Source organism: Alligator mississippiensis, chromosome 4 (assembly GCF_030867095.1).
Source record: "Alligator mississippiensis isolate rAllMis1 chromosome 4, rAllMis1, whole genome shotgun sequence".
Lineage (NCBI taxonomy): Eukaryota > Metazoa > Chordata > Crocodylia > Alligatoridae > Alligator > Alligator mississippiensis.
In genome coordinates, this window is record NC_081827.1 from 243,253,127 (window position 1) to 243,274,372 (window position 21,246).

At 49.0% G+C, this 21,246-nt stretch overlaps 1 protein-coding gene across 3 annotated transcripts in view; it reads left to right on the forward strand.

The window, feature by feature from the left end:
* Positions 1–19,617, forward strand: part of STEAP3 (STEAP3 metalloreductase) — a 31,178-nt gene extending 11,561 nt beyond the window's left edge. For all 3 annotated transcript variants that reach the window (XM_014599422.2, XM_019480329.2, XM_014599423.3), the window contains exons 2-5: positions 2,011–2,494; positions 3,205–3,732; positions 5,915–6,079; positions 16,004–19,617. In XM_014599422.2, coding sequence (XP_014454908.1) covers positions 2,012–2,494; positions 3,205–3,732; positions 5,915–6,079; positions 16,004–16,294 — 1,467 coding nt within the window. In that variant the 5' untranslated portion in view covers position 2,011 and the 3' untranslated portion in view covers positions 16,295–19,617. The remainder of the gene's footprint in view (positions 1–2,010; positions 2,495–3,204; positions 3,733–5,914; positions 6,080–16,003) is intronic.
* Positions 19,618–21,246: the final 1,629 nt, after the last annotated feature.

A 21,246-nucleotide genomic window follows, 5' to 3' on the forward strand; every position in this document is an offset into this window, starting at 1 on the left:
CTCTGGCCAGGTGGGGTGCTACAGGCATCGTGCTGGTGGGACATGGAGGAGGGGCATGGGACCCCAAGGCCGAGAGGAGCGGTGATGCATCCTGGGGTGAATTATATGTTGGTCCAGTGGAGGAGTAATGGGGGTGTAGGAGGATCGAGGATGCATAGCAGATGGAGGTGAGTCTGAACAGAGACAGACTGTGCCAGTTGGCTAGGGGGAGGGCATGGAAGGACATTAAGGTACAGGCCTAGCTGGGAAAGAACGGCAGAACAAGGGCTGGGAGAGGGAGAGAAGGGGACTGGGGCATGTGTGTGTGTTTGGGGGCAATACAGAAGTTACAAAAATACCATTTCCTACTTGAAGAATCCATTCCCTATCACCTCCTAACAAGATTTGTCATGTTATTTGTGTGAGATTTAGAGGAATCTGGTTACCAGGAGATCTGAGAGCTTCCCTCCTCCCCTCTCCCCAAGTAGTTCAGCACAAGGACTATTTCTCACTTGCATTGGGTTAGCATACATGTAGGAGCTCCAGCCAGGGACCAGGACTCAGTGCTGGCCACAAGGAGAACAACCTGGGAGAACAACCTGTTCACTTGCCAGCGAGCCAGAGAAATGTATCTCCCTTGGGTTTAGAATAACCTTCTTTGCATACAGCTCATTGGGAAGATGGGGCTGACCCAAGGAAGAGAGCTGTTTAAACTAAAAAACAAGATTGGCACAAGACCAAGTGGATATAAATTGATCATGAATAACTCTTGGCTGGAAATTAGAGGAAAGTTTCTAATCGGAGCAGTGAGTTTCTGGAACAGCTCCCAACAGGAGCAGCGAGGGCAAAAAAACCTTACTGCGGTGGGACGGACCGCGCTGTCACGGGTGCCTGGGATAGTGTCAGTCTTATGTCCTGGGTCCCATATTCTTGTGATCAGCACTGACGTGGCACTCCTGGCCTCGCCGAGTAGCGAGTGCCTAACTTCTTTTGGCTTCAGATTTTCTTCCTGTAGCGGACAAGAAAACCCCCTGGAGTGATACAAGGCTGAATTTATTCATGCTTACGAAGCTAAGGAAATTTCTTGAATTTATTTAGCAAGTGCAAATCCACGCAGCCAAGCAATAGCCTCCTCGTTAACTGAGTTCAATGTTATTAATCCACCTCTTTGTTTGTAGAAGGGACACTCTTCTTGAATGAGAAGGTGCTACAGAAGCACTAAGTAATAGGAGTCCAATTCGCGTTATGAGTCCTGTTATGAGGACATTTTTATTACTCATTAAGGAGTTGGAGCTTACTGCACTCACTTGAGCCAGCCGTTAAGGTAGACAAGTGCTATGTAGGCTTCTCCATTCATCTCCATTCATGTTTCCAGCTCCAACCTTAGCTTTCACCTGTTTTTCCACTATGGCTAGATACTTGCAAAGAAGTCAGAAGGACCCAAACAGGTCAAAATGTGCCGACACTACGGATTCCTATTTGAAATATCTGGATTTATCTTGTGAAACGTGCACGGTGCTAATATTGTACAGCACCCCAGGGTGCCACAGATCCTTGGTTGAGAATCGCCGGTCCAGGGTGGAGGAAAGCAAGGGGGGGGACTGAGGACTGGCCAGTGGATCTCAGGCTATGAAACCACAGGCCTCCGCTGTAGAATAAGGTCACAGGTTACCCACACCCACTCAGCGTGGTGTCCGTCCCCCACTAGAGATAACTGGGCCACGTGTAGCAATGTTGATGAGCCAGCTGTCTTGTCTCCTAGAACTAGAAGCAGGACATGCTCAGGCTTTTAGATGCAGACATACCATCTTCAGTGCCCACAGTCGCACCCAGGGAACCAGTGCTATACAACAGAACTGCAGGTTAAGGAGGGAATTCCCTCCTTCCTGAGCCCATAGCAGATCCCCATGTAGTAGGAAGCATTTGACACTTTCCCACGGGTGTTTCTGTGGGACACAGACAGGGATGATAGGGTATGCAGTAAAAACTACAGTTTTGCATGACAATTTCCTTTCTGCTTTTGTCTCAAAGGATGTCTGGAGGAGACATGGCCAAGCCACTCCTAGGCCGTCGGAACGTGGACAATGACCCCAACCTGGTGCCCACAGCTGGCCGCACCATCGGGATCCTGGGAAGCGGCGACTTTGCACGCTCCCTGGCCATTCGTCTGACATTCTCGGGTTTCAAGGTGGTGGTTGGAAGCCGCAACCCCAAGCGCAAAGCCAGCCTCTTTCCATTGGCCGCAGAAGTGACTTTCCAGGCCGACGCGGTGAAGAAGACCGATATTATTTTCGTGGCCGTTTTCAGGGAACACTACTCTATGCTCTGCGAGCTGAGCGACGTGCTGACGGGCAAGATACTGGTGGATGTCAGCAACAACACCGAAATGAACCTCCACAAAGAATCAAACGCAGAGTACCTGGCTTCCCTCTTCCCAACGTGCACTGTTGTCAAAGGATTCAACGTGATATCTGCATGGACTTTACAGTCAGGTCCCAGAGATGGAAATAAGCAGGTAATGTTTTCTTCTATCAAGGGCCAAACTCTCACTGACATGGGATCTGACTGCATCAGTTGAGTGCTTTACTGTTAGGTGGTCATAGCACTAGCTGGATGTCCAGAAACCACTAAAATCAGGTCTCACTTTTGACAGAACCTCTCTGCAGCCTTAGATATATCCTCCATCCCCCCCCCTCTTTAAAATAGGGATCATATATGTTAGTTAGCATGTGACAGTTTAGGTGTAAGGTCCCGAGACTGTGTTAACAGTGCTATAGAAATAGATAAGGAGCTTAACAATTTGAATGAGAGATCTATATTTTTTAAAAGCTGGGCAAAAACTTTTCTGCCACCAAATTGTAATTAGTGCTCGAAGTTTCTTAATTTAACTCCTCTGGGCCACATCTGTAAACAGAGAATAAAAATGCTTGTGCTCTCTGGATAGATGGTAGCATATCACTGTAAGTAAATACATAATTAAATAATACCTTGAACGCCTCTCTCTAAATGAATGCCTGTCCTGGTCTTGATGTGCTCTTGGCAGCCATTACATGCACACGTGTGTGCAAACACATGCTCACACACACGCACTCCAGAGAGCCAAGTGGTAGCCATTCAGCTGTTTGAAATCTAGGAGTCCTTTCATCCAGATTCCTTTACAACTGAGTATTTTCTGTGTCTTCTGGTCTCTTCTTGCATTTAAAAATATTTTTTTGCTCATTCCAGGTCTTGATCTGCTCCGATAACCAAGAAGCCAAACGCACAGTTGCTGAAATCATTCGTGTCATGGGCTTCACCCCTGCGGACATGGGCTCCTTGTCTTCAGCCTGTGAGATTGAGAACATTCCTCTGCGCCTCCTCCCGGCTTGGAAAATCCCCGTCTTTCTGGCCCTGGGCCTCTTTCTCTGTTTCTTCACCTATAACTTGGTCAGACAAGTGATACACCCCTACATCAGGGAGCAGAAGAACAAGTTCTACAAAATCCCCATTGAGGTGGTCAATACCACGCTGCCATGCGTGGCCTACGTTATGCTGTCACTCGTCTATCTGCCTGGGGTCCTGGCAGCCTTGTTACAGCTGTACCATGGCACGAAGTACAGACGCTTTCCAGACTGGCTGGACCAGTGGCTACAGCACAGAAAGCAGATTGGTCTCCTCAGCTTTTTCTGCGCAGCCCTGCATGCTGTATACAGCCTGGCCTTGCCCATGCGCCGGTCTCATCGGTATCAGTTAATAGAGACAGCCGTCAAACAGGTAACGAGTTTCTCACCTGGTGAGCCTGCATCATCATCTTGGATGCAGCTCCAACTTCTGGGTAGCACACAGGCTGTCCAAACCATGCACTTAGCTCTTCAATTTTTGCATGTTTCCTTTACAATGAGACCAACCACACATAAGTAAGTTAGGAGCTAAGCACATACCCCTTCCCAGAAACTAACCTTGGGTCACTGGGGGGTGGCAGCTTGATCGCTTGACAGCCTCTGCCATCAAGTGGAAAGTTCTAGTGATCAGTGATGATGGTTATTTTCAGCAAGAAGTTCCCGGTCCTGCAGCAGCAGGTTAGGGAGGCAAGGTCCCCCATAGCAGTTGACCATGATAGGAATGTAAAGTGAGCAAAATCCACTTTAAGAGAAGCAATCCTTGCCTCCCTGGGTGTCTGGGCTGAGTACCGGGCTGGGAACAATCCAGGGAGGGGAGCGATCCTAACCCCATGTTGTTGGGGTTTTTTCCTCCCCCAGGTTTTGCATGAACTCTCCCCAAGTTACTAATGGGAGATTGCGGGCTTTTCATTTTGGATGTGGCATTTCATTGCTGCTTTACTGTTGTTCATAAACCCTTTTTAAAATAAAATAGAAAGGACTGAAGGGAGGGTCTCGGGTTCGAGAAAGTCATGACATTGCTCGTGTTACTGAGAATCACCATCAGGGAGCTGTTGGTGGTGCCAGTGACAAACCCACACTAGAAAACCTGAACTGGAATCACGAGAATTAGCTCTTCAAGACACATGTCTTTCACTGTAACATCCTCCAGAGGACCGTAATGGAAATGGAATGAAGAATTGAGCATAGGAGTCAGAGGGGGGGGGGAAGTGATAGGGAAAAAGCCTCTTGGACTTGCTGTGAACAAGCTAACAGTGTACAGCATTTATTGAACATAAGTCCTCACTTTCTAACCTTATCAAAGATGAACTTTGTCTGAAACAACAAAGAGATGCAAAGCACCGAGGGACCAGCTGTTCTGAAACCCAGCGCACGGTAGCTGGATGATGGTTAGCAAGTGGCATTTATAAACTGTGCTCAAGGGTCCTTTGGGAAAGGTTGGTGTGAAGGAGAAGGGTTGGTTTTACATGGGGGTGACAAAGGTGCATTTAGTGCATCACAACTGCTGAAATCTTTGTGAATGGATAGTGTGTCCTGTAGGATTTTATTGGTGTAATGGGATGGTCAAGAGAGACACAAATGCAGGCTTCAGTCAGGGTGTTACTTGTGATCTCCAAAGGTGAGAAAAAAGCTGTACTGGTGTCAAACACCTCTCAATACCAGCACAGAGCAAACTCCCCTCTGCAGTACTTGCTGCCTATGACAGTCACGACTGAGTCCCAACAAGGTTTGGTGTCAGTTTTCTCCTCCACCTCTTGTTTTCTAGCAACATCCTGGTTTACTAAATTGAGTCCACTTAATGGTCTAAATGGATGGTAATAAATGCCACCGTCTGGAGTACAGTACAAAGCCCATCTTTCCTTCCATTAGCTTGAACAATTTTCCTCATTTTCAGTGCACTTAAAATGAGTGCTCTGAGGAGGCCACAGTGTATTTGAGCAGTCAAAGGTCTGTAGTTGTTTGCATGGCTTTGAACTGATATCTCATGTTAATTTTAATTCTAGATGCTACTGCAGGGCTTGATCCTGAAGGTTTCAAGTACCTGCAAATCCAGTGGAGGGCTGTGGGATCTGGACAGACTGAGCACTTTCAGTCAGGTGTAGCAGATTATGGAGACTAAGCCTTTCTGCAGCTGCCACAGGTGCCCTTGCATCTGACACAGCAGGTTGTTGCCTCCCTGAATGAGTTAGTCTCTCAGGTGCCATCCTGCCCTGCCTCCTGCCAGTGGTTCATGTAGACGTGGCATGTCAGCAGGGCTATAGGGAGACCTTCCCCTGCTTGAGAATAAGCAACCATGGGGCTAGATATCCATTACTGCTGCTCCAGAAACACAAAGCCAAAGGAGAGTGTTTGCTAGCCATAGTCCAACACATGCAAGCTTTTCCAATACCATTCACTAGGGAGCAAACCCACATGCATTAAATCTGTTGAATGTTCAAGTACAAGTCTAAAGGCGAGTTTAAAGGCTGGTTCCAAAAAAAAGCGTAAAAACCAGTTGCTGTGACCCTAACCACTCTGTTTAGACAAAGCTGTTTAACTCTTCATTGTTGTACCAGGCAATGGAGAAGAAACCTGATGTGTGGATAGAGGAGGAGGTCTGGAGAATGGAGATGTATATCTCTTTTGGAATAATCGCCCTGGGCTTGCTGTCATTGCTCGCCATCACGTCACTTCCATCCATCGCCAACTCTCTCAACTGGAGGGAATTCAGTTTTGTTCAGGTAAAGTCAACCCTGGCCTACTCCAGAGGCTTCTCCCACAGGTTGCAGAAAGGAGGAAAGGGCATAGCGTGCTGCTTCCCCCTACCCCACCTTTCCCCTCCCTCCCTCCCTTCCCCAGGCATCTGGGACCAGCAGATCCCATCAGACCCCAGATTCGGTGGGTGTTGTTAAGCACGGGTCTGTGGAGTGTAGCCACCCTGCTAGCTGAGGACAGCTCTGCATGTCCACCCCCCGGCAGCTGTGCTGTATTGCTCAGGGGTGGGTCAATCAAGGTTTTTGTGGGAAAGGTGTAGAATTTCTTCTTGTCCCTCTGCAATTACATCACTTCCATTAGTGCCCCACATGCTGGCTAACGGCAGGCTCTGCCTGTGTAAGCGCTGCTTTGCCACATCTGGGTTTTTCTCTCTCTGGTTTCTCCTAATGATCAGCGGAGGGGGTAACCCTGCTTTCCTGGCAGGACTCCAGGAAAGGCTTGGCTTGTCTCACATTCCTCCTGCAGGCTCCGTTGGATTCCTGTCCAGCTCCCGGCTCCTGCACAGCACTGCCATGCACAGTTGAAGGGTTCCTAGATTCAGACCAGTTAGAAATGCAAAATACCTTGCAGGTCATTTCAGTCTATCTCCCAGCCAGGGCAAAAATGTTCCTTCCAGTTGGCCTGCTCCCCTGCAGTGCTGGCTGCACTTCAGTCGTGCATAATGCAGGAGAGGTGCTGTGGACAGCTTGCAGAGGACCTTGGGACACTCCAGGATGAAAAGCAAAGGATTATGATGACTGCAGGAAGCCAAGGCGTGTGACTATTAGGGTTTTGCTAGGAATAAGCCTGTAAAAGATTAATTGTTAAGGCAGTTGGCACAGGAAGTATCCTGGGAGCAGAGGTTTGCTGGGATGTAACCTTAACTAAAAAATGAGGCCTAAGGGATTTGGGTCTAATTCTGCCCACCTCAGGAGCAAACATCTATTCTGACATTTGGGCAGGGCTGTCTCAAAAAGCAAAGGGGTTGGATACAGAAAGGATTCCCTAGTGTCCACGGCTTCTGCAAAGTGCCCATGAAACAGCAGTCTCTTGTGCTCCTGCTCACACCGTGGAGTTAAACTGCATTTGCTATGTAAAAACAGAGGGAGAAGTAGAGATTTGAATCCTAAAGGCTCACAGGTGGTATGTTGTAATCAGTGGCTACAGGCACACAGACCAGTTACTCTGAGGCCAGGTAGGAAGTGAATTTATAATCATTCACCTGTGCCTTAATAATGAAGACTACAGCCTTTGAACACCCCTTGGCCAGTGGCTTGTGTGCTCTCCTGAGAGACGTGGAGCCAAATCAGCCAGAGGAGAGATATATAAACACGTGCCCTGAGGCATGGTTCATATCAGTGGGCACAGGGCAGGATGGCAGTTCCCCTTCCTCCTGCTTTGTGCTGGTCTGAGTTAAGCAACGAGCTCCAGAAGAAGTTTCCTGGTGGTCAGTGCCAAGTAAAAGGTGTTGTATCCCCAGGCATTAGGCCATTGGTTCGCTGCGGTGGCTTCTGTCCAGTATGCTGGCTTTAGTGGGGCCCACTGCAAGGTGCCTCAGTGTCCCTATGGATTGCAAAGCCAGCCGGCACCTCACAGAGATGCTACCAGGCACAGGGATTTTAGGGCTGAATTACCCTGGAGGAGCTAGTCCCCAGACACCTGGGTTATTTCTAAGAATGAGACACAGACTCTTTTCATTTTGGATGTGGCATCTTACCTCTGCTTCTAGGCACTTTTGAAAATGCTTCCCATGGTCGAGATCCCCTCTGAATGATGCCGCCTGGCAGGTGCTTCCCCCCATCCCAGGGGTGTATTTCTGCACACATGTACGTTAGCCTGGCAGCCTGCACAGGTCTCTTTTACTAGTGCATTTAACACGAGGCACTACATGAAGTGTGGGAATCATTGTTTGGGTGTGTGACTGGGACATAGGTGGTCAGGGCTTGACCCTAGGAGGTTACACCCCAGGGGATCGGAAACAGGCAAGGTCAGGGAAGCAAGGATCCAGAATAGAGCTGGGAGACGGGGTCAGGAGCAGGCAGGTGAGGGAGCTGAGGTCTATAAGAGACTGCGCACAGGGAGTTACCCTGAGAAAAGCCACAGGCCAAGGGAAGGGGTCAGGGAGGACCTGGTCAGGTGTCACTAGGTTTGGAGCAGTTAGTTATAACTGTATGGGACAGGACAGAGGCAACCAATGAAACCAGAAATGGGTCAAAAGCCCCAGGCTAAGCAGGGTGGTATCTGTCTCGAGTAACCTGGTGGGCACCGAAAGGCTGCTGCATAGAAGCAGACAACGATGCCCAGCAGGCAGGCGGGACCAGGTGGGGTAGTTTGGCTAGCCTGCTGCTCTGGCCTCTGACACCAATATCTGTTTACACTAACAGTGCATGAGTGTCAGAGCCAAGTAAATGAATGACTCTATTCCCAAAAAAACCTCCTGGCTTCCCTACATTGTGACTGGCTGGCTTAGTGCATGGAAATTCCCGCTCACTTATATCTATTCCTGGAAGTGCAGAAGAAATGTATGACACTGCATCACAAGATACCCGTTCCAGTGGACGATGGGTATGTTGGCATTTTATGTAAGCCTATCATTTTTAAACACCAAATTCTAGATCTCTTTTTAAGGAGAAATTTTTTGGATGATTAAGCCTTAAATTATTTGTGCATTTCCAGATAGTGAGCAAAGTTAGTACAGCAATTTTGGGTGCTTTTACTATCTAAGATGTGAAATTTCAAGCAAGTATTGTTTTCCCTGCTAAATCAATGCAGGGAAAGTTATATTCTTGTACAATTTGCATGCACTAATACAGGCCAAGGAATGACTGGCTAGGTTGCAGTACTGCAGAGAAGGATCTGGGGGTGACAGTGGACCATAGGCTGTATATGAGCAAGTGTGCTACTGTCACAAAAAAAAGCCACCACCATCTTGGGTTGTATTAACAGGAGTGTCACTTGCAGATCAAGAGAAGTGATTCTTCCACTTCATTCAGCATCTGTGAGGCCTCACCTAGAGTCCCGTGTCCAGTTTAGGGTCCCATGTTTCAAGAAAGGTTTGGACATATCGGAAAGCGTCAAGTGGAGAACGATGACAATTATTAGAGGCCTGCAAAGTGAGACTTGAGAAGAAAGGCTGACAGATCTGGGGTTATTTAGTCTGGAAAAGGGAAGACAGAAGGGAATTTGATCACAGTCTTCAGATACCTGAAGGGTGAAGACTACAAAGGCTAAAAACAGATTTGTCCCAAGACAAAGCCTGTTATTCTGGGATCCTAGGGAGCACAAGCCCATTGTCCCGCTTCAAGTGCCAGAGATGAAATGTGCTAACGCTCCCTCTCTCACCGCTTGCCACCCACACACGCTCTGCCCTTTATCTGTCTAAACTAATGGTGGCTCAGCCAGTTCAGTTGCCATTCATTCCAGGGACTAGCCCAGGGGTCGGCAACCTATGGCACACGTGCCTAAGGTGGCACGTGGCATGCTTTTGATTGGCACGCAGACTGCTTCCTGCCCCAAGGGGCGGGAAGAGCCATGGCCAAATCTAGCAGCACATGGCTGCCCGGGAACAGCCTGGCCCCAGCCCTGTGCCGCCCCCAGGCCGGGGGCTGTCGGCACCCCAACCCTGTGCTGCCTGGGCGCAGCCCCAGCTGGCATCATTGCCGTGGCTGGCCCCAGCCCAGTGCCGCCACCCAGCCGGGGCTGTCCCGGCGCTCCCAATGGCCCCAGTCCCGGGCCCAGCCACGTGCTGCCAACAGGCCCGGCCCCAGCCAGCACCACTGCAGCCGCCGGCCCCAGCCCAGTGCCGCTGCCAGGCCGGGGCGCCTGCGGGGCTGGGGCTGTGGACCTGTGCAGGCCCTGGCCTGGCAGCAGCACTGTGCTGGGGATGGCGGCAGCAGTGGTGAGGGCTGGGGCTGGGCCCGCCGGCACCTGGCACCACCACCACGGCTAGGGCCTGGCCAGGCCCCAGCTGGCTGCCAGGGCAGTCGGCAGCACCAGGATGCGGCTGGGGCCTGAGCAGGACCACGGCCCCAGCCGCATCCTGGCGCTGCCGATGGCCCTGGCCCATACTGCTGGCAGGCCTGGCCCCAGCCCTCACCACTGTTGCCACCGGCCCCAACCCAGTGCCACTGCCGGCCTGGGGCCATCAGCTGGGGCTGCAGCCAGGCCATCGCCAGTGCCGGGATGGGGCCAGGGCTGCGCAGGGCTGGAGCGGGTGATGGCAGTGGTGAAGGCTGGGGCGGGGCCTGGGCCCGCCAGCAGCTGGCACCACCGTTGCGGCTGGAGCCTGGGCCCGGCCCCAGCCCTGTGCTGCCGATGGGCCCTGACCCAAGCCCCAGTCCTGCACTGCCCACAGCCGGGCTCCAGGCCCCTGTTGCCTGTGGGCCCTGGCCCCAGCCGCGTATTGTCAGTGGACCCCAGCCCTATGCTGCCAACAGCCCCAGCCCCAATGGGTGCAGTGCCGGCACCTGCTGTCTTCCTGAAGCCCAGCACTGGGAGGGAGACGGGGGCTGGGAGGCTGTAGCCGGCCCAGGTTGGAGGTAGCTGCTGATAGCCACGGAGCCCGGGCTGCTCCGAGCAGCCGGCTGGGAGGATGGAAGCCCTGCTGCGAGCAGCCCGGGCTCCGTGGCTATCAGCAGCTACCCAGAGCCTGGGTCAGCTGCAGCCAGGAGGCTACAAACAGCTGCTGCCTCCCAGCCCCGGCCCCAGCCCTGGGCTCTGGGAAGACAGCAGAGACCGGCAATGCTCCCCACTGTGCTGCTGCCCTTGCCACTGCTTCTGCAGAGCCACATGTGAAGCAGGGCGCAGAAAGCTGCCTGCCGCTCTGAGCTCCCCGCTGCCCTGGACACACTTGCCCTGCAGGCAGGGGCAGCAGCAAGGGGCTCAACCCCGTGTGCTGCCCACGCTGCTCCCGAGCACACGGGAAGTATGACCTGAGCAGTGCGGAGCTTGCCTGTGCAGCCCCTCTGTGCACTGCCACTCTGGGTCGCACACACTGTGGTCAAGCGGGCCCAGGGGAGCGCAGCGTGTGGGAGGGCAGCACAGTAGGGAGCATCGCCGGTATCTGCTGCCTCCCTGGAGCCCAGGGCTGGGGCCCGGGCAGGGAGGCAGCAGCTGTTTGCAGCCTCCTGGCTGCAGCTGGTCCAGGTCCCGGGTAGCTGCTGATAGCCACAGAGCCTTGGCTGGGGGGCAAGGGGCGGCAGGGGCTTTGGCTGGGGGGCAAGGGGCACAAGCTGGGCATCCTGCCATGTACCCCCTGCCCTTGTTTTGTTTTTTTGGCATTCTGGCACTCCAGCAACTTCCAAGGTAGGCATTGCACAGGGTTTTGGCACTCCGGCTAAAAATCACTGCCTACCCCTGGACAAGCTTATCAAGCTAAAAACAGACAGCTGGCTTGATTCAAATTTGAGTATTTTATCTTGCAGCAAACCCCAGACCTTACAGATGGACAAAACCCATTTTCCCATATTAAGTACCTGTGAATTATCTGAACTGACACTTTGCCTTGGAATAATCACAGTTAATTTGAGTTAATTGCTATTTAAGCTTCATGTGTAGATGACCGTCTTTCAACTGTTTTGATGCAAGCCATACCCCAAACCAATCAGAGCTGCATTAAACTGGTTGTGCCTCTTTAGTCTCTGAGGGGCTGCAGCCAGCTTGAAAAGATATGCCTCGTAAGAAGCTATCCCTGTCCTCTTTTTTCCCAGGTTTTGATCAATCAGGACTGCTTCAAATGAAACAGCTGCTTATAGTCTTTCTCACTATGAGGATGATTAGGCACTGGAATAGGCTACTTAGAGAAGTGGTAGAGTATACATCCCTGGACATTTTCAAGAGCAGGTTAGACAGACACTTGGCTAGGATGGGTTAGTCAGGGATGATCCTGCCTAGAGCAGGGGACTAGATCAGCATTTCTCAGCATGTAGATCACGACTAAAAAGCGGGTTGCAAACTTATATGAAAAGGTCCCAAACAAACTTTAAAAATGGATCAACAAACTTACATGGGAGACTGTGGCTTTTCCCTTGCAGGCTGTTCCAGTTCCAGTCTGCAAGGGGCTGCTTGCCGCCTTCCCCCATCCCCACTAGCCCACATACCCACCCCCTGCCCCACACACCAGGGGGGCTGGGGCCTGGGGGTGGGGGGCAGCAGGTTGGGAGTGAAGGGCACTGGGTCAGGACTGGCCATCAATGTTTACAAGTGGGTCCGAATACAAAAAAGTTTGAGAACCACTGGACCAGATGACCTCGTGTGCTCCCTTCCAGCCCTACTTTTCTATAATCCTATGAAGTTCTCTGTACATAACTAGGGCCCTGAGAAAATCGAATTTTGCAGCCTGTGCAGATACCATGAAATTCTCCCCACACCATGAATTTTAAGGGTTGCGAGCATAAGCCAGGGCCAGTGGGGCTTAGCCCCTGCAAACATGGAGCAGCGGTGGCAGTGCAGAGGGCAGCCCGGGTGTGGGCTCTGGACAGCTGCAACACAGGGGGAGGCGCGCATAGACACAGGAGTGGAGCCTGCACACAGCCAGGGTTGCAGCCAAACGGCGTGCAGAGCACTGCCCACCACAGCAGGCAAGTCAGGGAAGGAGAAGGGGTTGGTGGGAGCACAGATCAAGACCCCTACAGTTAGGGAGGGAGTGGGGCAGGGCCGGGGGCAAATGGGGCCCTGAGACCGGGGCGGGTTGCGGGATGGTCGGAGCCGTGGGTGGCTCATCCAGGGGTGCAGGGGGCCTTCCGCTGCTGTGTGCACCCTGAGGGAGGCATGGGGGGCACGCGTGCCCCAGATTTGTGCATGGGGCATCGTGGAGGTGGGCTGCCACTGTGCACCAGGTGCTGCGCCCCGCTGCCACTGCCTCAGGAGCCCGGCAGCAGCAAGCACGTGGCATTGCGCATGGCACCCAGCTCCCGAGGCAGCGGGACGCAGAGCCCAACCCACAGCAGCAGCCTGCCTCTGCGCCACACACAACTCTGGGGGGCATGCGCCTCCTGTAGGGAGTACACAGTGGTGGGAGCCCCCCCATGTCCCTGGATGAGCTACCCAGGCTCCAGCCATCCCACCACCCGCTCCAGGTCCCCATTCACCCCTGCTCCTGTCTCTGCCCCACTCCCTCCCTCACTGTGGGGGCCTCGATCTGCCTCCCACCCACACCCCTTCCCCGACTTGCCAGCTGTGATGGACAGTGCTCCACATGCCGTCTGGCTGCGGTCCTGGCCGCCAAGGGTTCCATTGACCAGGCAAACTCCCCAAAGACAGACACTGCCTGATCCAGCACAGAAAATATTAGCACATTAAATGGTGCCCGAGCTACAAACTAATAAATCGACTGCAAGAACCAGCATTGTGTTAGGTTAGGAACACCAGCAGACCAGAACAAGCATCTTCAGGACATCTCACAGACCATTAGGCCAACAGTATTAAATCAACACTGACTTGTGCAACCTTGTGTGCATGCAGCAGACTGACCTGGTATTGTAACTTGTGTTGGACTTGGAGCCACTAGGCCAGTGATTGCCAACCAGGTGCCGTGGCACCCTGAGGAGCCGTGGGATTCTTTGAAGGCTGCCACGCAATGTTAACACTGTTCGGTGTGCAAACTTGGTTTACAAAATAAACCAGAGATTTCAAACACAAATCCGCAGGGTTAAAAACATTCTGACCCGCTGTGGTTTTTCTGAGCAATAGAAAAACTGTTCTGTTTTCTGTAGTCAAAAACTGAGAGCCACTATTTTTCGAGGGGTGCCTCGAGTCTGAAAAGGTTGAGAACCGCTGCACTGGGTGGTGCTGATCACATCTGTGCTTTTAGTGAGGCTAGCGCTTCATCCAGTAGAGGGCATTAGTATACAACACACATACCCATGCACCATAAGACAGACAGACAGAGTTCAGTACGACTCCCGTGGCGAACAGAAGGCTCCTATTGACTGCAGTGGGAGCTGGATCAGTCTCAAGCAGCGCATTGTGTCACTGGCGCTTATTTGTGTAACTAATGAATTGGCCCATTGTTGTGCTCCGAGGAATTCCTGGTGTTATTTTGGACCACGTTCCAGACTTCTCTGGATTTCTTGCCAGCGAGTGTTTTAGTTTCATGCCATTGAACGGCAGGTTGTTTTGCATTTGATATGAACTGAGCCACTGATACGTTGTCTCTTTTTCTTCTGTACCCACTAATTTCCACTTCTGCTTTCCCCTTCTGCCTTCTTCAACAAGCTGTTTAAAAAGAAACGGTAATGAAACAAATTAATTAGCTCCAGCCTTGAGTGTTAGCCATGAAAAGCCCTTTCGGATTAACTCTCTGAAAAAATACTTTGCCTAATGCAGAAAGTTATGGCTACGCTTGAACTTTACTTTGTAATTTTTTTTTTCCATTTTAAATCTTCTCTGAAAGATTAGTCACAAGCTGGTACTTCCTGCCACTTTTCACCCAGGGATTTTTGGCTGTCGGTGAGAGCTAACAGTAGATAAATGATGTATGAGCCATGATGACTTCGATTCCTGCTGCTAGAAGCATTATATATTTCAACTGCAATCAGAGCATATTCCAGCTAGTTATCATTCTTAATTTTCCAAGTGCTGTAAAATGAATCTTTCCCCTCCTAGCTTGCAGTGCTTGTTCTCTAGTAGGCTTAAAAATGTGTTGTGGCTTTTGGTTGGTAGGTAGGTGGGTAGAGAAGGAGAACTGGCCAGGGTAAGGAGAGTGGGTTAGGAGATAGGGCACGAGAAGTGAAGTCAGAAGACTTCAGTTCAGCTTATAGCGCAATCACAAATTTCCAGCCTGAGCCTGGCTAAGTTCCTTATGTGTAATATAGGGACAATATGTCTCTATCTTGGTACAATGTTGTGAGGCCCGTGACACCACAGTGAACACAGTCAGGTAAGTACCCTGCTGTGATCCACTTGTACAAAAGCACACCCTAGAGAACGTCTTTCTCCTCCAACTCCCAGTCCTCCTAAAAACCTACTTAATTACCCCTCAGGGACAGGGGTAATTAATTTTAGAAGCAGCAAGTTCCCAATGAAGCTTTCTTCTCAGACAGGCTAGTTTGTCACTCCTTCCCCTTTTTCGCCTCCTAGCCTTTCTGTCGTAGGCTCCTGCTGCTTTGGGAGGGCAGTATTTCTTATCACTAGCAAGCCATCAACCAAGACTTTAATGAAGTATAAGTGCTTATTGCCTGTGCAGGTACAGTGGCAGATCTCAGCAAAGACGGGGGTGGCAAGCATGCAACCGCCTTCCTGAGTCTGCAGGCATGCTCCAAACTGGGAATACATCAGCGAGCCCTCCATCTCCAGCTGCGTTGAGAAGCCCTGGGATCAACCCTGGCGTGGCTTCCCTGGGGCTGGAGCCTTCCTGAAGACTCAGGTGCTCAGGGCTTGCTGCACGTGGTCAGGAGCACACTTAGGACCTGCCACCAGGAAGATTACAGGCAAACTTAGAAATGGCCTGAAGCACCTGGCACAGGTTCAGCAGTCTTGCAAAACAGACAGCTTATTAAATGTGGCTCATAAATATTATAATAGGCCCAGAGGACTTGTCCCAGTTCCAGTCATCAGTGGCACCAGTGCAGACATGTTATGTAGATAAACCATTGCATAATTTTAAACCTTCAGCCTCTGCATGCCCAAATTGAGGATAACATCTACTCACAGGTTGCGAGAATGAATAACTATACGTTGTTCTCAAGATATTTATCTTTTCGGAGGAGAGCCCAGCCCTGATGGCAACTCTCCCTGGGAATAGGTTTTGGGTCCATTAGCTATTATGTTCTCTGGGCACCGGATGTGTTTTCCTGCATCAGCCTGTATCAAGGTGCTGTTTCATATGTGCTTAGCCTTGCTGACAGGAGAGGTGCTGTTAGAAGTACAGCACCCTACTAAATATTATGTGCTGCTTTTTCTTCTTTTTTTAGTCCACCCTGGGATTTATTGCCTTGGTCATCAGCACCCTTCACACGCTCACCTACGGATGGACAAGGGCCTTTGATGAAAACCAATACAAATTCTATTTGCCTCCAACCTATACCCTGACGCTACTGGTGCCATGTACTGTCATCCTTGCTAAAGTCTTCTTTCTCTTGCCCTGTGTTCGCCAAAGACTACTGCGTATCAGGAGGGGCTGGGAAAAGGGTAGGTATGTGAAATTCACCCTGCCCAGTGCGACTGGGGAGTTTTCAAGTGGGGAAACTTCCAGTAATGTGTAACAAGGCACTTCTTGTTGGGGAAGATAACAAAGCACTATGAAGATTTCTAGAGTTCAGCTGTATATGTTTGGTATAATTGTATTGTGGGTAACTATAGGCATCTTCGGTGACTTCAGAAAAATCAATTACCACGGAACTAGTTTATGCAGAAGTATTTAAAGTATATTGCTGATTTCCTAGTAAATTGTTGCCTTAAAAATCACCGTGACACTGGAGCTAGCTGCTCCGAATATAGACAGAATACTAAGGGGGTCCAGAGGTTGCAGTGGTTAGTTGGGAGTATAGATGGTGGTATTCTCTGTTGCAGCCCCATCTACACCCACAGGATTTAAATGCTTGTTTTAAGTGGGAGGGGGTATAGACTTTCTTCCTGCTCTCACTCCACAAGGGCAAGGAAATCCTTCTCTAGATGACCCAAGGAAAGAAAGCCTGAATCTATTGAACTGAAAAGATGGCTCTGAGATGTGCGGTGGGGTTTTTTTGTTTTTATTTTTTTTTCTTCCCCCATCAACGGGGAGTGGACATGAAGGTGAATGAGGACAAGGTAAGTTTTGGCCTTAACTGTTTCAGATATGCAGCAGAAATGTCCAAGTACTTTGCGAGTTGTTGGAGGAGCTTCTGAAGCTGACCCAGGGACTCAGCAAATTGGAGAGCAAGTCTAACTAGCCACTGCTTTCAAGGGCAAAAGGGCATATCTGCTCCTGCAAATAGGGTCAGTGTAGGTGCATATTAATGTATATGGAAAAAATGCTCTCTTTCCAAAGGCAGTAAAAGCATTAGGTTCTGGAAGTCAACAATGTGCCCAAAGTGCATTTATACCTTAAAGTAATCCATGGGGGCCGTTACTGTCACATGTTCTCAGTTTTTATGAAACCAAAGTTGTATGCATGACCTAGTAACAGAAAAAACATAGAGCTAATCTTCCAAAAGGACTCGCAGCCTTGCAATACTGATTCGGAGAATTGGGGAACTAGTGGCTAGCAGAGCAAAATGCAAGAAATGAGTTCAGGTGGCTCAAAACTACTATCTGTATCGGATCCAAAACATTTCCAACAGTTTCTACAACAGCAGCTTTCACTACCTCTTATCAAGGATGCAACTTGTTATTCCATCGCTGAGTCTCAATCATAGAAAGGGCAGGGATCAGTGACACATGATGGGCCTCATTCTCCACAGCCCTGCACACTGAAAAATTCTTCAGGGACGGGTCCAAGAAGGGACTGAATAGATTGATTTTGATGGAGTTTGGGGGCCTAAATATGAGTTAGGCTTGCATTGCACAGGGCTCGTGGCCACAGAGAACAATGGAGAACTAAATCTTATTGTTCTTTCTCTTCCCTCTGTTCGCCATCCATTTGAACACTTGGAGCCAGGTCCAATTCTGCCTATTAGACATCTAAATAGGCCTAGACACCCAAGAGTGATCCTGCATGAGCCCCTAAAAACTATTAACACATCTACTTTGGTAACAGGCTGCTACCAAGCTGTAAGACTGTCACAGAAAGCAGCAAAGAGAAGGACAGACTTCCTTTTTGCATTAATGGATTTTCAGGGTCTTGAGCAGTGGAATAGGATCCCACTTAGACACATCACTTCGCTTACACATTTAGTAGTTGCATAAGGATCTGGCTCCTGCCCTTTATCACAACAATCCTTCAGCCTGTGGGCAGTACAGATTCATGTTCCACCCTGAATGGCAATAAAATGTCATCTCAGGTGCTTTGCAGACTTGCAGGGAGAGACAGTTGGGAGCTAGAGACACAGGGAGATTGTCGTAGGCAACAGGTGATAGGAACTGGTTGCAATAGCTTGGTTTTCCTACAGAAGAACAGAATATATAGGTCAGTGCTGGATAGTGCCTAGAAGACGCATGTTAAATACCTCAATGGTGGGAGGATTTTAAAAAGCAGCAGTGCAGCCTTAAACTGTCAGCAACAGCAATGACTTTCCAACTCTGCAGACCAGGGATAACCCAGAATTTCAGTTGTTTCAAAAGGATAGCCCTGAAATCTCTAAACAACCCCTTTTTTCTTACTAGATAAAAGGAAATGAGGATAAGTGAGAGAAAATAAGGGTTTCACCATCAGTAATTTGGTTGTAAAACGGGAGGTGTTGTGCATTCCTGCTGTGTCTTTCAGGGCAAATCGGATTATCCCGAACCTCTGTGCTCCAACTGTAATCTGCTAAAATTGCTCACAAAAGCAGATAGACTTGGCAGCAATATAAGCAATCACCCGGCAAACAATAGCTTCTGCAGGGATTTGAGTCAGTGCAGGTGGGGAGGGGAGGGTAACTCCATTCACTTCAGTTTAACTCTGTTTGGAGGCAAATTTGCATCCAGCAGGATTGTTCATTCCAGCTTCCTGTTCAATTCTCTTATCAGGCAAAGTTAACATAAAGAGTGCCACTTTTCATATTTTCTGGCTAACAGAAGGTATCTTGATCCCAATGTCTTTTCTCACAATTAAGTTTCCTCTCTCTCCTCTTTAGCAGGTAAGCTGGCAGACATACCTCATTAGCCAAAAGAGGAGAGGGAGAGAAAGTTATTTGAGATGTAGGCTTTGTCTTCAATGCAAAAGAAGTATGGTGCTTGACACCAAGAGAACTAGAAGTAAAAACGCAAATGCTTCTTCGCTGAAGGCAAGGTTTGCATGGTGTGCACTTCTGGCTCACCCTGACACAGGCCAGTGTTCCCATTGACATCACAGGCCCTGCTCACATGAGGAAGAGTAAGGGAGTTGGGTACATGCAAACACTTGAGGATCTGGGTATGTCTAAATGGCTTCCCCAGTGCCTCCTGGAGCCTTGCTTTCAAAAATCCTTTGCTCACCCAGCCTTGTCTGCACGTGGCAAACCTGGAAATGAAGCCATTAAGAGGGTGCTCTCTGCCCATTGTTCAAGCACTCCAGAGACAGATTTCTAGAGCGTGCTGATGGGCAGGGGAGAGGGGCACCCTTACTGCAGACTCACTGCCTCGTTTCTGGGGTTGCTGGGGGAAGAGCAGGAGTGGGGAGGCAATGGGGATAGGAGGTATGAGTGAAGTTAGCTTAAAGATGTCCTCGTTACATTTTTTGTACTCAAAAATACTATGTGTGTGTATATATGTGTATATATCTATTTTGCTGCAAAATTTATAGCTGAAATGTATACTCTTTGTATTTTTATTTTCTGTACTGCCTACTTTGTGCCTCTAGAATATATATAAACATACTGAAAATCTATAAAAAACAGGGCCAGTTTAATCTGTCATCATTGGCCTCTTATTCTTATAAATATAGATGTATAAAGATACTATAATGATCTATAAAATGGTATCATACTCATTTGTGCCTACTGTCTTTCTTTCTATAAACAATACATTAATCTTAGGCATCTTTCTATTAAATAAAACCCTCACAAGTGATGTAATTATAATTTAAATATGCAAGAACAGAAAACTCACTACAGCAGTGTTTCTCAACCTTATTGGGCTCAGGGCACCCTTCATTGAACTACAGCACCTCCCCACCCCATAGGTTTTGTGAACTGAGTGGCACCCAATTTGAAAACCTAATTTATATATTACAGCGCTTACCTCTTTACCAAAAGGCTGAGCAGGGGAGTGGGGGTTCTTCTGGCAGGTACAAGCCTGAGCCTGGGCTTAATCTGCCTCTCTCCTCACCCCTCGTGGCACCCTTCAAAGGATCTGGTGGTACCATGCTTAAGAATCACTGCACTACAGCAAGCAAGTGGTGCTGGTTATTGTCATGAATATGCAGAGTTAGCAAAAACCAATGCTCTGATCTACAATATCCATTCTTTTGTCTCATTATGCATATCACAGAATTGTGCACATTTTTGTATCAGTTGCCTCTGAAATGAGATCTGTTTGTAACTGTGAGTCATAATGGGTGCTGGCTATTTCACAAGCATTTGCAGCTTGGGGACAGTAGAACTTAATGTGGTAATCACAAAGTTACCTTGATATACAGATAAAGAGCCAGGGTACAGATGGGTCTGGGAGGCCCACAGAGAAGATGAATGCCATACTTGTCTTTTTGGCCTCTGATTCTTAAATCACAACTTCATGGAAATGGGATGCCAGATCCACCAACTTCTGGACCTGCAGTGTAGCATTTTAATGAGCTAATTTGTAAGTTGATTTTAATGAGTTCATTTAAATTCTTGTGCTGCAGCTTAACCTCTGCAGGTACAGCTAGCTCACTCCTGTATTATAATATGAGGCTTTTAACAGTGCAATTGGTTTCCTATTCTTCAGGGCTTTACTTACAAAGTGATGAATCAAACATGGTTAAATCTGAAGTGAGATGCAATTGTTTGCACACTGCTATAAGATGCTGCCTAGCCTAGCAAAAGTGTACTAGCTATGACACAAAACCAAAAGTAACAACATTCTGATGCATCCTGTATCTCAAAATGAATGCATCAGGTTGGAATCTGCAGGCTGTGTCTTAGCTTTGAAACAAAAGATTTGTTACACTAGGGAAACTTTGTTTTTATTTTCATCATCACTGCAGATCTGTCATACTAAATTTCCTGCTGCAAAAAGCTTCCGAGCAGAGGTCAAAGCCAGAGAAGTTCAAATTAAACATGCACTATTCAGTAGGACAGTACAACATAAGCTTAGCTGCTCTTCTTGTTGTGGGAGCAAATGAATCACTTTCCACCGACTTTTATGGTTGGAAAGGACCAATTATGATCATCTTGACTGATCTGCATAATATCAGCCACTGAATTTGATGAGTCCTACAATATACCACCCAAAGAGCTACAGTTGCACTGAAGCCTCTCAAAAAGACCTCCAATTTGGACTTAAATAGTGGAAGCTGCTTGAAGTCTCCTGTTCTTGGATAAGCCATTCTGCTGGCTATTTACCCTCACTGTTAGATATCTGGCCCATATATCTGAGTGGAGTTTATCTAGCTTTGAATTCTTGTTATGCTGCTGTCTGC